This window comes from Thunnus albacares, chromosome 23 (genome assembly GCF_914725855.1).
Source record: "Thunnus albacares chromosome 23, fThuAlb1.1, whole genome shotgun sequence".
NCBI classification, from domain to species: Eukaryota; Metazoa; Chordata; class Actinopteri; order Scombriformes; family Scombridae; genus Thunnus; species Thunnus albacares.
In genome coordinates, this window is record NC_058128.1 from 19,933,766 (window position 1) to 19,949,699 (window position 15,934).

Genomic DNA, 15,934 nt, shown 5'->3' on the forward strand with positions numbered 1-15,934 from the left:
CCCGAGACGCCAGTTTGGACAGAGACATGTTATGTAAGCCCTTTTTTCAGTGTTTGAACATAGAAACTCATACATTTTACATTTGAAATTGGACTTACATAATAGCTACACAGCTACATCTTGGTATAGTTCAGTATATGAACTCAAAATACAATATATGAACCCAATACAACTTATAGATTCATGTCATCCATACCAGTGGGTGAGAATTTATGAGGATTTACAAAAAACACAAACTTTTTCATTTCACATTTTTATTGTTCATCATAATGAAACAGCTTCACTGATACAAAAAACATCCCCTTTGTTTGGGTAAAATTACAAATCTGTATGTTCAGCCTGATCCACAGGAAGAAAAGACACTGAACAGCAGAAACTTTGAGCCAGTGCTTCTCCGCGGCTGAGGGTCCATAGAAAAATAAGGCAGGTGGTTGTGTACAACTCCTTTCTAAACACTGTCAACATTGGCTGGGGACTGCTCTACTCTTACAAGTCCACAAAATGACTGCTAAACTTAGCCAGAATGATATAAGACAGTATTGTACAGCTTGGCTCAATCATGCAAAAGTGAAGAGATTTAAAGAAGTTATCTGAAAGTGAGAAGAGAAATTCTGCCAGACCGAATACCTGAGATACTAACAAGGGTCGAGGTGTGGTGTTGGGAGACTTTCTTTGTAAGATGAGCCTTTAAAAAGATGAAACCCAACCTGAGGAAGAGACAAAGCTCCTCCATGGACTGCCGATGAGCAGAATAAACCACTGATGGCAGGAGGCTAATCAAGTTGCAGCCAAACATTCGTAAAAAAATGAATTTAGAGAGAGTGAGCCGGATTTTCAAACAATCCATTTTTGAACATTCATAGTGAGTACTGAACGGGCCGTGTGGACCCTTCGGTCATGAAGCTTGCTAACTTTATGAGGCCCGTGGAAAGCTTCGGTTCAAGTAACGTCATGGAAGTAAAACCTCACCAAAACTGGTTTTGAAAAAGTTTTTCTATGACAGTAGTGATATACATGAGTAGCCACAGTAAGGTAAGAACTACGATTGTCCAGGTAGAGCTTCAGAACCAGTGAACATGGAAGGTTCTTGTGCATTTTGTTATACCGTGGTAATATTTCACTAAAGATATACAGCTACATGTGAGCATACGTGCCATGTGATAAATAGCAGAGGAAGAGCCATGAGCTCTTGTAACAGATTTATCATATGTTCTGTCCTGTAAGAACTTTCCTGTAGTGTGCTTATGAAATGTATCAGATGATTTTGTCTTCTGTAAAGTGTTACAGCACTGTTTTTGAAAAACAGGTTTCTACATCAATACTGCTTACTTGTGGCACTAATTTCAACCCAGTGTTGGTCAGCAGGAGCCAATAAGCTACAGAAACATGTTGCCTTGTTTCTGAAATTTCTGGGAAAACCGTGTTTTTGAAGTAGGCCGTTGAGTTATTCATCCTGACATGACAAGTTAACATTAAAACATGAAAATGGATATATAGAGATCAAATTTTCTACAAATATACAAGCTTCAATAAAAGAAAAGAAAAACTACTGTCATAAGCAAGAAAAAAAAAGATCTAATACATGTTATACATATTTATATATATACTAAAACAAACAAATGGATTGCAGAAGACTTGTAAGGCAGAATCCCCCAACAACCCATTCACAGACAATGAGTGTCAGTGTACCATAAAATAAAGATTATTTACAGAGCATATACAATTGTCCAAAAAGACCATGTTTGTAATCCAAAAACATGCACATAATACACTATTTCATTTGAAATATCTATTTGCTTCATGTACATAGATCCGCAAAGGATCTATAAATGTTGTCCACTTTGGCTGGATGTGTTCGTGACACGCAACGACATTGGAGAAGAGGTGAAATGAGACAAATCGTTTTTTTTGATGTTGCCGTCAATGAGTCTATCAAAGGCACCAGTATAAGAAGCCAATTATGGGGAAAACCCAAAAGGCACCATGTAAAGGAATAACCCTTGTGTATCAGCGGGGACGTTACAATTTTTATCTGATTATACATTTAGATAAAAGTATCACTAAATTTTAAGATGTGTCCAATGATTTTAAAATTTACAAATATCTGATAATCAATCCACTAAGATTAATGACTCAACCTTGATCTTGTCAACATAATCAGATGAAGTGACACATGTGGCTAACTTAAAAACACAGTAAAACAAAGTGGTGTTATCTAAGCAAAATGTTCACATAAAAAAATCAACTTTGACTATTTAATGGCAGATATTAAATTCCGCTTTTGAGTGAGACATTAAGTATGTTTTTGACATCACTATTTCACTGTGCTCTTACACTTTAAACATGGGTCACATCCTCTGCAAGATATAAATAGTAAATACTGTAGCTAGTTCCTGTATGTTTGATACTGTTTACTATCCAGCTTCTTCCAAATCACCACTCTTTAAAGAAATACTTTGACATTTTGGGCCACTCTCATGTTTGTACTCTAAAGATGAAGCTAGTACCTAGCTTAGCTAGTAGCTTAGCTTGACATGAAGACTAGGAGCAGGGGGAAACAGCTAGCTTGGCTCTGTCTAAAGGTTAAAATCCACCAACCAACACATCTAAATCTCATTAATTAACATTTTGTATCTTGTTTGTTTAGTTTGTATACACACCAAAATGTAAACCTCTGAGTTGTGGTTTTATGAGGAGTTAGAGCTGTTAACCCCACCTTCCTTTCTTTCTGCTAAGCTAACCGCCGGCTGGCGGTGGCTACATATTTAGCATACAGACACAAGACTGGTGTCAGTTTTCTTATTTAACTCTAAACATGCACATTCCTTAAACTGAATAGTACACAATCATGTTAAAAATAAGGCCTTTCATAAATTACATTTGAATGAAATTTTAAGATACAAAGTTTTCATTCAACCTTAATAAGGATATGGCACGAGTTTGAAACTATTTTACAACAATCTTTGCATCCTGAATGTACATACATATGGATACTTGACGTTTCACGTTTGGTTCTATTATTTGAATTTCATTCATTTTTTGTCCAATTGTATATTTGTATTTGTATATTTGTGTGTTTTTGTTTTATACGTGTTTTTTCAGGAATTATTTATAAAAATAACATATGGTTTATAGCTAGTTGTCCAGCCCTACATCAAGTGCCTAATAAATTATTCCAGCAAGTGTACATACTGTGTCTAGGAAATGATTGTGTAACTTCATACAACCTGAATGGCAAAGAGCCTGAGGCCAAGTAAGATATTATGTACAACACTAATTTTTTCAGTAGAGACACTTAATTATGTACATTCATATCTTGCATGTTAAGATCCTTCTGTGACAGTAACACTGAAAGCATCTCCTTATTACATGCTTCGTGCACACAGCCAGGATGAAAACAGCTTTTGGCCAGTGAGGAAGATCCTTGATAGTGTGGAGCTGGAAAGCTCTAGCATGAACCCGATTAGCTAAAACTGTATGTGCTTGCAGACTTTGGCAATGCTTCTGATTGTTAACATATAGCAGAGCAGCAAATTAAACCAAAATGTCTATCTACATGATTGAATAAAGTTGCTAATTAATTGTTGCTTTGAGATGAGATTGAGATTCATTTTAGGAATTTTTCATGGGCTGTCGATGTGTTTTTAATATATTTCTATGTGTGTGTGTGTGTGTGTGTGTGTGTGTGTTAGTTCTGCACACAAAGTGAAACGTAATGCTAGAAGTGCTCCTTGTTTCATGGAGGGCGACAGATTCCACCTCCAAATGTCTTCTTCAAGTGCACAGAGGACTGAGGGACTCGCATCGTCTTTCCAGCTGCAAATGGCAGTTCACAGATCTGCTTCAGTTGAGGGCTGCACAATATGTGTTTGTTCTGTCTCTTCATAGCTGGAAATAATAATGATGATGACCATGATGATGATTTCAGGCTGTCTTGGTGGCACGTTAAACCACAGTCTGTTTCCCCCTCTCCGGGTTTTAATTCTCTTGTTGTGTTGTGTCACATCCAGAACTTTACAGCAACAAAGAAAAACAGAAAAAGACAAAAATAAAAATAAAAACCGAGCTAAATAGTTTCCCTCCAGCAATATTTTCTGGGGGAAAACTGAAGATGTCTTAACCCGGTGCAGCACATCATGTTGATACAGTATGTTGAGGTTTTGTGATTTGATGAAGGGAAGGGAACATCTGAGGCGAACCAGAAGAGACATGGTGGGGTGGGGGTTGAGGGGAAGGTTTGCTGCACTCTTAATTGTGAACCTAAACAGGGAAAAAGAGGGGCTTAGTGACCATCGCTGGAGCCCGGGGGGTTGTGGATCCAGTCGAGGACGATGAGTGACAAGCTGCCAATCATGAAGACGATTCCCACGATCAGGAAGACGGCCGCCTGAAGAGAGAGAGACAGAACACGAGGGGATTAAATGTAGCAGAATGTGTGATGATGCACAGCAGGGATCTGTTGAAATTTCTGACGAGTCACGTTTTGGAAACGCTATCCGCCCCTCAGGGGGGGAAAGACTGAGAAAACTGATACAGTGAGAAAGCTTTTGATAAAGTGTGTGTGTTCCTTTAGACTTACCCCAATCTTTTGCGGGGAGCGGAATGGCACTGACTTTACCAGGCGGAGGTAAAAGGCAGCAGGTAGGATGAAGATTAGCATGGTGGCTGCAGAGGAACCTGCAACGAAAAAAGGGGGAAGTTAACAAGGACTTAAAATACTCCAACCTCAGGAAGGAACTTGTATTCATGTATGAATTTAATGTTTATGAAGCTTCTTACATATTGTAGTTCTTTGACAGTTGCGGTTTGATAAATTAAACATTAGAAATATTCAAAATGCAGAAAATAGCACCACTTTTTAATAAAGCCTATGGGCTTTCTGTGTATAGGCATATAACCGAGTTGGTTATGTATGTAGCAATATGATGCTAACATTAATAAAAAGCTTAAATCTCATAGTAGTATTAAGCATAAACCCCTTTAATTCCCTTTAATCAATTCTATTACACTGTCCAAAAAAAGGACGTCAGTTACTACTTTCATGGTAAGATGAAAAGCTGCTATCCTTTTCCCTTTTTGATTTCCAATATAATAATTTTTTTCTGCGAAAAGGCTGCAGCGTAACATCATGACAGAGACATGTCCAAATATTTATACTGTTAGCGTTGAGTGTGTTAGCACCGGGAATGTGAGTGTTTAGATCCAGTGGTCACAAACGGCTCACGCGACTGCACAGCTGACACGATCCGACACTCTAAGCTTCTGCAACGTCTTTGCTTAATAAACGACCCCTGAACTGAAGGCGCTAATCAGGCCTCAACTGCCACTCTCCCTGTTACATTAACTCATATTTGTCCACATGGTTGATAGGTTTATGTTGTGGAGTGCCTCATGGTGTGTGTTTTTATTGTCTGTCAACCAAATCTCCCTCACCACATTGTGACATTTTGAATTTGATCTGAAAAAAACAGAAAGAATTGTGAGCAAGGACTCACCGATGAAGCCGAAGATGTCTCTTATGGTGGGGACGAAGATAACCAGCATGTTGTTGAAGGCCAGGATGGCAGCGGCGATCAGCATGTGACGAGTCCAACTGAACTCTCGTTTGCTGAACAGCAACGTGGTGATGGAGGAACGGATCTGGGAAAAACACAAAGCATTGACATTTTAGTCTTTGGCTTGATCACACCAGAATCAAACAAATCATTAACATCATAACAAAGTTGTAGAAAGTTCACAATAAACTGACTGAGAACGGGGGAACGTGACACACATGCTTTTTTCATAAACTTAAGACTTTACGTCTCAATTTAATTTATTAAAATAAAAATAATGATGCATTATAATCAAACGTGTCACTCTTGTTTCTCTGTTTCCGCCAAAGAAATGAATTGTTAACAACAGTCTGCACGTCTGTTAGCCTTTGCCTGAAGCTGATTCCCATACTTGGCCACTGACTGAAGTGTGTCAAGTACTACAAATGCAAGTATGTGTTTGAGAGACTGTGTGTGTGTGTGTGTGTGTGAGAGTGTGAGGGAGGGAAACGGAGAGATCCAGGAGCGCACAGATCCCAGCTAAGACGCCTGGTGCTGCTGAACCACAGGCAGCCTGTTCAAGCCTCCAGTGGGTGAAAGGTCGCGAGTATCAGGTGAAACCTGAGGCACCATCAGCTCGACGGCCACGGGGGAAAAGGTTACAATGGGCGGTGCTTATGGCGCCCATTCAAAAAGGCAGGGGATTATCTCCCACAGTGCAATGGAACCATGGGATTGCATCAGCCGGTAGTGAGAGGAGGGCAGGCTGGCCTGCAGGGGGGGAAGTGTGTCTTTATATGAAGCTGCTATTGTCACCTGCAGTTGACTGTTTTCATGACAGCTTGCCTTCCTTCCTCTTTTTTTCTACAGATGAAGGCCACCAGTTTAATAACAGTTGTGGCAGACACTTCAGGCTGTGTAGTAGTGCAAGAACAGTTTCAGGGAAAGTATCTTTACTTCTTTATTTAGTTGACCTGAAAAGGACGAAGCATGTGCAATCTTTTCCTTTTTAAGAGGCACTGCTGGCAGCACACCACATGCTTCCTCTGTATCCTTTCAAGTCGGACTTAAGCACAAGATTTATATCCACTTAGCATGGTACAGTGGAAAAAAAATCACATTAACTGGATTTTCTGCACTGTCAGATCGAACCAAGTGACCTCCATCATGACTGTCAGGCAGCACCGGGATGACGCCTGCACTTCACTGTCTACTGCCAAAAAAGTGTCATCCCGTAAGCCAAAACTAATTTTTTATCTGAGATAATGACAATAATTTAAGTGCATCCCTCCTAAAATTCTACAACCATAGCCCTACCCCTCCCTCCCTCCCACCAGCTGTTGCATAATTAGGCCAGCTTGGAAAACTAGAGCCTGGACGGGGCATTTCTCTCCAAGGCTCCAAACTATTCAGCACCCGACTGTTACCTGGCGTAAAGCCTTTGGAGTTCACCGTGTGATATTTGCACACTCTTTACTCCTACTCTTTACCTGTCAGAGTCCCCCCCCCCCCCCACGCACATATGTACACACACAGAGTATGTAGGCAGCCGGATTGGCCCGACCACATCTAGGTTCAGCAAGTTAACACCACACCAGGCACTTCTCAGATCTCAGCTACATGATCTACTTCTGCAAAATCAGTATGAATTGTAGAAGTATATAAATACAACCCACTTGCATGGCACAAAGTACAGCCCAGATGCTGAACTGAAACTACGCAGGGAGGTAAAAGTCCCATTTCCAAGTAAAAATATCAACAGGAAATTTTGTTTGATCATACAAGCACTGAAGCATTACTTGAAACTAGACAGCCAAACTGCTTCTTAACACTTCAGATCAGTGTTTCTTTACTGCAACCAAAACAAACCCATGAGCAACACAGAGCCCAAACATGATGCAACGAATGCAGACATGAGCGCTCTAGTGGCGACACTGGCTCTCTGCGGCATTTAAACGCCACATCAAGCACACGGACTGTGCCAGTTTTCTGAACGTTTATCTATAAAACTTCCCTCTGTACTTGACAAAGAGCTGACTTGGTACTTTTCCTAATGTAATAAAGTTGAAATTGTGATACCGCTTCATAAATATGCTATAAACCTTTAATAAGAACAACTTATTTGGTTGCCAGGTTGTGAAATATCTCTCTAGCTGGTTGCTTCCTCTTCCAGCATGACACTTGCATTCAGTTTGCAGCTCTTTAATTCATCAGGAGAATCACTCAGAAAGCCTGTTTGACCTCTGACCTTCTGGAAAAGAGCTGCAGTGCATCTGGAGTAAAATTAATTAACTCTTTATTTGTTATATGCTTGATAGATAGAAAGTAAGAGACCCTTCATGAATGACTTAATTAACATTTGATGATTTATTAAAAAGTTGGACCCATCAACTTTTATTGATTGGGAGCAGAAACAACAGCAAAAAGGGATTTTTCATAACCTGGCAACCCAAACATGGTTCTTCTTAATGGTTTATAACAAATCAATAAAACATCAGTTAACCATTAATAAAGTTGTTAGTTACAACTTACAAACCCTGAGAACAGTGTTGCAAAGTCTTGGTCATTAATAAAACCTTTCATTGTCCAAACTGGTCACAGCTGACAAACAGCATAAAGGGGGTGGAAGGCTGCTGCTATTAGCACACAAGCTAATAGCTAATTCAAACTTTTACTGTGGTGTTTGAAATGGTGATGTAGTTGCTCTGTGTGACAGTCCCACATCTTAAAATGTAAGACAAATTAAATCAGAGTAGACAAAACGTAGACATTTGCACAGTCATTTAGTCATTTATTAAGAGTAAAGCAAAAACAGCTGGTTTTAAGTAAGAAGAAACCAACTGGTAACATATGAGGCTTTAAAGACAAGAAGTCGAGGTGGCTCACCATGAAGAAAGGTCTGAATTAAGACTGAAATTTTACAACATGATGGTAAGACATAAAGGTAACGTTGGTGCTGTTAATCAGCTCGTTTGTGGCGCTCTCCCATGGTTTCGACCTCCAGCCGGAGCCATGAGAACTGGGGCATGTTTGACTCCACATAAAGCTCTTTCATTATGTACTGAATCCTGGCAAAGCCCTGTGTGATCTGGCCTCTGTTAGCATCTATCCTTCACGTGACTGCACACCCACAAACCCACACACACATACACACACACACATACACTTTTATGCCTCAACACGTGTCTTCACAACACTCACTCCCATGCACACACACACACATTCTTTCTGCTCTCATATACTACTTCCCCAGTGGAGCCAAGGACAGTTGGAGACAAAGCTAATGTTAATCTCTAGCTGAAGGTCGACAGCATTTCTTGCAAAATGAAGGTCAGGAGGATTCAAGGCGAGATTCTCAAATGTCAAATGGAAACTTGGCAGAGCGGCGGCGCGACTAGTTCTTTTGATCTGATGTCTTGCATGCATCCAAGTGTGTCAGTCTTGAGACTATGCCAGAGCAATATAGTTTAATTTACTGCAAGAATAGTGATGGTCAGTTAATTAAACTGGAGTGCAACAAGTAAATTATGATTTGAACCTTGTATGATTTTAGTTACAGTGAATCACAACTTTGCATAAAAGCTAACAAAAGCATCAGCTATTTCTTTCACAACTCTCACAGCAACTAGTTCTTATCATCAAAACTGACTTATGCACAACAGGTTGTAACTCGTGTTTTCAGAGGCATCTGTACAGGTATATACGGGCCAAAACCAGTTTTTAACACAACCTCACAAAAGGAATTTGCTTTTGCTTTTAAAGACTCCAACCCTGGCTGCGTCACTGACTTGTTCTTTTCACTATGCTACAATTGATCACAATTGCTCTGCTTACATTTCAGGCTTTCTCTGTCCTTGTCAAAATTTTATATTCTCTGTGATCTCAGTCCTCCTCCCTCTCAATCTCTTACCATTTGATATTTTTACAGGCTTACTCTTCTCTATTTCAATTGTATAATTCATTGTCAGCACCATTCGAAGTGAGGTGATTGAGTTGGTGTCACATAAAACTATTGCATTTCAAGCTTCCATGTTTTCACACAATGATAACACGTTTGTGCCAGATAACAAGGAGAAAAAGGAGAAAAATGTTGCATGCATATAATTTCATGTTTGCGGTTACCGAAACTAATTATGATTTTTTTCTTTTTGACTTTAAGTATCATGTAAAAGAAAATTCCAATTTCTTTCCTGAGGCCAAGAAGACACAGCTAACAGTGTACTGGCCGACAAAGACAGAGAGCAATAAGCACAGAAGCAGTGAAGATGAGAAAAACTGGTATTAAGTTTTCAGTCTGGCTGGCAAACTGTCATACCTTATTTGTTAGCTAATTGTTTTACCCCAAAACATCATTGCAATAGAACCATATAATACTGCAGTCTCTGGATAGTCTTCACAGTATCTACCAACAAAATGTGTTCTTTCAGCTTTCTTGTCTTCATTGTAGCTATTTTGTTTGAGAAAATACACTTTAACTTGATCATTTACAGTGTACAGTTCATAAAGATTTATTATATATCTCTGTTTTTCTATGTGTCTCTGCCTGACTATTGTTATTATATAATATGTGATTTACAGGTAAATTAACCAAACCTAATCCAGTGAATTCCATTAGAGTCAAAAGCTGAGATGGCAGCTATTGATACTCTACTAGCTAGTTAGCTTCAGCAGGGTTTTTGGTTTCCATAGTGATTGGATTTAGTTGCTGCATCGTTTAATTATATGGAATAACTAACTGAATTACTAAGATGTCAGTTCATTCAATTTTTCATTTACAGACTATCTCACCAGCTAGTTTACACTTGATTTGTCTACAGACTACCAAATCAGAGTTACTGTGCTTTGGTTTTTAGCTGTGATTTATAGTTACTGCAAATTGAACACACATTTTTCTGAGATAATATTTAATATCGGGTGAAACAGAAATCAAAAACTCTGGTCTTAGCTCAATCTTAACCGAATATGTAGTTGCAACTTTTTGGCTTTGGTGGGCAGTTTTGTTTTTAAATTAGATTTATGGTATATTTGGATGTGCCCCCAAAGAGTCTGTATGTTTTTTTGATATTCCATACCACATTCCTGTTGTTGGTAGAAAACTGGCCTACTTGACATCAATTTTCATAATTCTTGAACATATTGTGCGGTTATAACAAAATTTACACGATATGTGCACATGAAATCTTGAACACAATGTCATGACGTTCCACCTATAGATGGCACTACTGCAACATGATCAAAATAAATCAGAACTCCGTGGTCATGATTCCGTATTGTATTCTTCCAAAACCATCAGCCGATCATCATCTCTCACTGTTTTTAATACAGATCCAGATGCAGATTTCCGAACATTTTCTATCATTAAATGAAAACATTTAGGGGATTGTACGGCCTTTGCAGAGGTTTATGTTTCTGTCCCCCCGCCCCCCTCCACTGTCTCAGTGGCTCCGCCTCTCTATCTCCCTGAAGGTAGCGGTCAGGGTGAGGGTTTTTCCACTGTCCACTCTGAGCCTGTAAACTTCCACTGCAGAGAGGGGGATTCTCTCTCTCACATTCCCTTCGACAGAAAAAACAGCAGTGTCTGCTGAAAGGGAGGTGGGGGGAGTGTGTGTTTGTGTGTGTGTCAGAGAGAGACATGGGGGTGAACAGGAATGTCCATTGTCAGTCTGTGAGAACACAAACATAAGCGAAACAGCAAAAAATTCAGCTATGCCTGAATGTATGAGTAAATGCGGGAGAGTGAATATTTAAGAGAATAATTAAATGAACGACTTTAAATTCTGTAAAGATGTAAAAAATGTGTGTGTGAGCTGCCTCTAGATGTGTGTTCCCATGACAGGGCATTGCTGCATCATTCTGTCAGCACTTCCTGTGACTCAACATCAACAAAGCTGCTGCCCTCTGGTGGCTGCTTGCTGCAGCTACAGCCATTTCGGAAATCATTGAAGAATATGCAGCTGCTTGTCTTTGCATACCACTAAGTTTGTGTGTGTGTGTGTGTGTGTGCGTGTGTGTGTGTGTGCATGAAAGCTAAAAGGGGGCATTACACTTCCTCTTAGTCAGCAGCCATTTTTGTTCACCCTCTGTCAGATAAGGGCCAAGCTAAATTTAGCCCGTGACCATATATGAGGAGGGAAGGGTGAAGAGTGTGAAGGACTGTAACTGAGATGATGAGTTTTGTCAAGTGGACATCACACACAAAGGTTGGCCTTTGACCCCTTTGTTTAGAAAAAGAGGAAATAGACACAAAAAATGAGACAGGCTTTCTTTTCCTAACCCAAAAGTGTGTGTATGCATGCATGTGTATGTTGGTGTAATTAAGAGGCGTGGCCGTTTACGACCTCAGCCTGTGTGCTTTGGGATTTGAAATGACGAAACAAGCAAAGCGCCAACCGAACAGTGTGTTCTTTTTACCAAACTGCCAGGGAAAAAAACAGCTTCGTCCAGAAAATGACAAAAAAAAATAGACTCGCTCTGCTGCAAACACAAAACACAGTCTGTGAGCAGAATGACACAGAGTAGCAGTAATGTTTCACCGAATGAATGGAAATGGTTTTACAAGTGGCTGGTTGACATGGGGTGGAAGGCAGCAGCCAGGTATCTGAAATTACAAGGGTGGTGTATGTTTATGTGTATCTGAAGAACATGTTTGTGTGCTCTGACGTAAATCAAATTATATCTGTGGTTAAATAAGACTCACTTTAATGATGCTGAGAGAGACGAAAGAAGAAAAAGACAGCAGTGCTCAAACGAACATTAGCATAAAAACCCTCGAAGTGAACCCTTGCCATGATGTTTTACATTGAGGACACATAAACTGCACTGCTGTTAAAGGCGTCTCCTGCTCGTCACTGGAGGAGACTGCTTTAAAATCTTATTAGAATTTTTAAGAGACAACAAAGACAGACTGTGTGTGTATGTACGATGTACTTACAGGGAACAGCACGATGGGGACAGTCAGAGTGACGGCGGTGAGAACAGCCAAACGCACCAGCAGCAACATGGTGTCGAACTTGTAAACCTTGGTGAAGGTGTGGAGCAACTCTGCCTCCACGTTATCTGCGTTGGAGAAGAAGACAAAGCAAAAAAAAAACATTCGTAAACAAAAGGTAACAGAAGCTACTGAACAGCAGATTTGGCACAGCTAAGAACGGAGACATTCAACTGCCTGACGCAACATCAAACAATTTTTGTTTAAGTAATCTAATTCTTTTAGTCTACAATAAGGGACTAATATCAGTTAACTTAAGCTTAAGTTTACCTAAAACTAAATTTAAGCAATTGCGTGTCTATGATCAAAGTTGATTATTAAAGGAGACATATCATGCACATTTCCAGGCCTATTTTATGTTCTGGGGCCCCACTGGTACATCTCTCCATGATTTACAGCTCAAAAAACTCCTTATTTATCTTATACTGGCTCTTTATGTGGCCCCTCAGTTCAGCCTCTGTCTGAAACACTCTGTTTTACCTCCTGTCTCTTTAAGGCCCTCCTCCCGATGACACTACTCTGTTTTGATTGGTTAGCTCCTGGACGCACCCCCCCAGTGACTTGGGAGGCAACATAAACAAACAGTAGCAGGAGAATTTTCTGGTTCTTTACTCAAAATGTGAACTTCTCAAATATATCCGTACATGTTCAAGCTGAAATCCGATTCAAAATACGCAAGTGGACAACTTGAATCCATGGAACAACCTTAGCAATAAAAGCTACGGCTGTTTGTGGGCATGCATGAATATTCTGACATCAGTTGGATCGGGAAGTAGAAATGCAAATGAGTGTTCAAAGCAGGTTGACGCCCTGGCTTTTGACTTTCAAGGACTATTTTTAAACTTGTTCACCTCAAGTTTCAGAACTTTGACGTAGACAGGTAAATGTAGACATTATAACAGTATATAAGTAACAGAAAATCACAAAGAGCTTGTTATGTCCCCTTAAATACTTGTCTGTGTCTTCTTACCATAAAAGGTAAGGTAGCCAAACAGTGCCGACAGCATGTACATGGTGAGCATAGCCAAGATGGACAGGTTGGACACGTTCTGCATCTTTTTCCGGCTGCGACTGCAGAAATAACAAACACATACTCATATTTAGAGAGATCAGAGCATTTTAAAAAGGTTCATGGCTGCATCCAAAGGTTCCAGTGAAAATGTATCTCTGCTTAAGCTGCATTTATGCAGTCTTGAATACTACTTTTTTAAATGTAACTTTTCATGTCATCACATTCATGTCCTTTGTATTTCGGTGGTAACACAAGATTCAAGGGCATATATCTTAAAGCCTCATCAGCAGTTAAAAAATATGCATGGCTCAATCCCTCCAGCAGTGAGTGAGAAATGTTTTTTTTTGTATGAAGGAGCCCTTGATTGAAAGAGAAGGAGCTCACTTACTCTTTAAGCTCACTGTAGATAGGCAACACCTCAGGATGGCAGACAAAGGCAAAGGCCAGGATGGGCACAGTATATGCCGTCTGAAAAAAAAAGGACAAATGTGTCAGGTGCAAAAAATCACCTTTAGGCAGTAAATTTAACTGTACAACTGTCATGTCAGAAACATGCTCAATCAGCATATTGATTTTTTTCTGTCATGCAAGCAAAGCAACAGTTAACAGTGTGAGTTTCAACTTTTTATGAGACATATTCTCATTTTATTATTCCAAGCATGTGAAAAGACCCTCACAGTGATCTGATGGTAGAAGACTAGTTTGTGTTGTTTGTTTTAACTTAATGATTTCTGGATATAGCAAATAGACTATTGACACAGACACAGAACGTACTGTAAGTTCATGCTAAGCTGTCAGCTACTGTCAGCATTAGACTTCAAGTATGTTCAAGTGCTACTTTTACCAGATGATGCAACACAGTGTCGAGTTTGCACTTGTTCTTTGAGGTTGGCTTGGAGCGTCAGTACTCTACAGGAATAATTTAAGGTGGCTTGTCACTTAGATATTTCCAGTTTTTTCATCCACTATTTAAAAAACAAAACAAAACAAACTTTCTGCAGTACCTGGATTCTCAAACTGCAACACTGAAAATCACAACTCTGGTGAATAAAGTTAGAGCAACTAACCCTGTGTCCCAATGTGAATAGGGCGCCATGTGTCATATTCTTATCCTGGCCCAGGCCCAGATACAAATCCCTAAACACACACACACACACACACACACACACACACACACAAAAGCCAAAACACACCCTAAAAACCCCACCTTTACCAAACATGTCCTGGCAAATACTTGGCATTCCGTTTCAAATGGATTTGTAGCTTGTAAAACGCACCCTTTTCCACCCCACTGAGCCCTATTGTCTCACGTTATATAGTGCAAATGTAAAATTAATTATTCACATGGATTAATTTTGTCTAAATCTTCTCTTCATTTAACAGTTTCTTAACAGCAGGAAGATCTTTAACTTTACTGGGTCCTTGTAAAGTCTTGCAGTCGCTATTTCGCATAGTAAACAAAACAAAACCAACCTCTGTATTTCAAAAGTCACGCTCGTTATACCTTTGTCAATGAGACTTAAGACAAGGTAATGCTTACACAGAGAGCTCGACTTTGCAAGTTGAACAAATGTTTGGGATCAGTAGAAGTTTGCACACTACTGAAAGCCAATCAAAGGTTTCTGAACCATCATTACAAGCTAACATGTAGGCTTCCACCAACCCTGTTGTACCTGTGAGTTGAAGACAAAGTATTTTGCTGTGCACATCTCCTCATCATCAGGGTGAGGCTCGAAGTGGACTCCAGTGGAGTGATGAGCGTCATGGCTGCCCGGTACCGCCGGGGAAACGTCAGCTCGGGAGAAATCCATTTGTGCCGAGTGGTTCTGTAACGTGTATAAACCCGGCATGTCTGAAGCGTTCATGCTGAGGTTGGACGAGTGGTGGTAAAAGAAGGGAAGAGGGCAGGGCAGCTGGGTCTTCTTGTAGATCAACTGGAAAATAACAATTACAAGTTATGTTATGTTGTTTTATTAGCACTACTATGCCTGTGTATGAAGTGGTGTTCATAGAAGTTAATGAAAACAAGAGATAGCGACCAAACTTGCAGTTTACCACTATGAGAGTTCTCCAATTTCTTCATCTTGGGATTTAGTGTACAATGTAATTTTCTAAATTCCCTGTCATTTAAATGGTTCTTCAAGTGGGATGTTGTCAGCTTTCAGTTACAGTTCAACAAAATGTGAACTGCAGACACAGGTTTCTAAACAGGGTACAGTGTAATACACCCTGTGGTGGTTATATTGGAGGTCAATAGCTCTCAGGCAACAGGAGAACAGTGTCAAATGTCATGCTTATTAGTCAGCTTATTAGCACATTAACAATCTGGTTATCTATCACTGCTGTGTTGTTAAAACTGCATTAACAGTTCATACTGTCATGCTGTTAAAAAGCTGAACT

General features: G+C 39.8%; 1 protein-coding gene across 3 annotated transcripts in view; it reads right to left on the reverse strand.

The window, feature by feature from the left end:
• Positions 1 to 237: 237 nt before the first annotated feature.
• Positions 238 to 15,934, reverse strand: part of slc38a4 (solute carrier family 38 member 4) — a 38,048-nt gene continuing 22,351 nt past the window's right edge. For all 3 annotated transcript variants that reach the window (XM_044343223.1, XM_044343224.1, XM_044343225.1), the window contains exons 10-16: positions 15,208 to 15,468; positions 13,923 to 14,002; positions 13,493 to 13,593; positions 12,466 to 12,590; positions 5,496 to 5,640; positions 4,580 to 4,677; positions 238 to 4,387 (exon numbers count right to left, since the gene is read on the reverse strand). In XM_044343223.1, coding sequence (XP_044199158.1) covers positions 4,283 to 4,387; positions 4,580 to 4,677; positions 5,496 to 5,640; positions 12,466 to 12,590; positions 13,493 to 13,593; positions 13,923 to 14,002; positions 15,208 to 15,468 — 915 coding nt within the window. In that variant the 3' untranslated portion in view covers positions 238 to 4,282. The remainder of the gene's footprint in view (positions 4,388 to 4,579; positions 4,678 to 5,495; positions 5,641 to 12,465; positions 12,591 to 13,492; positions 13,594 to 13,922; positions 14,003 to 15,207; positions 15,469 to 15,934) is intronic.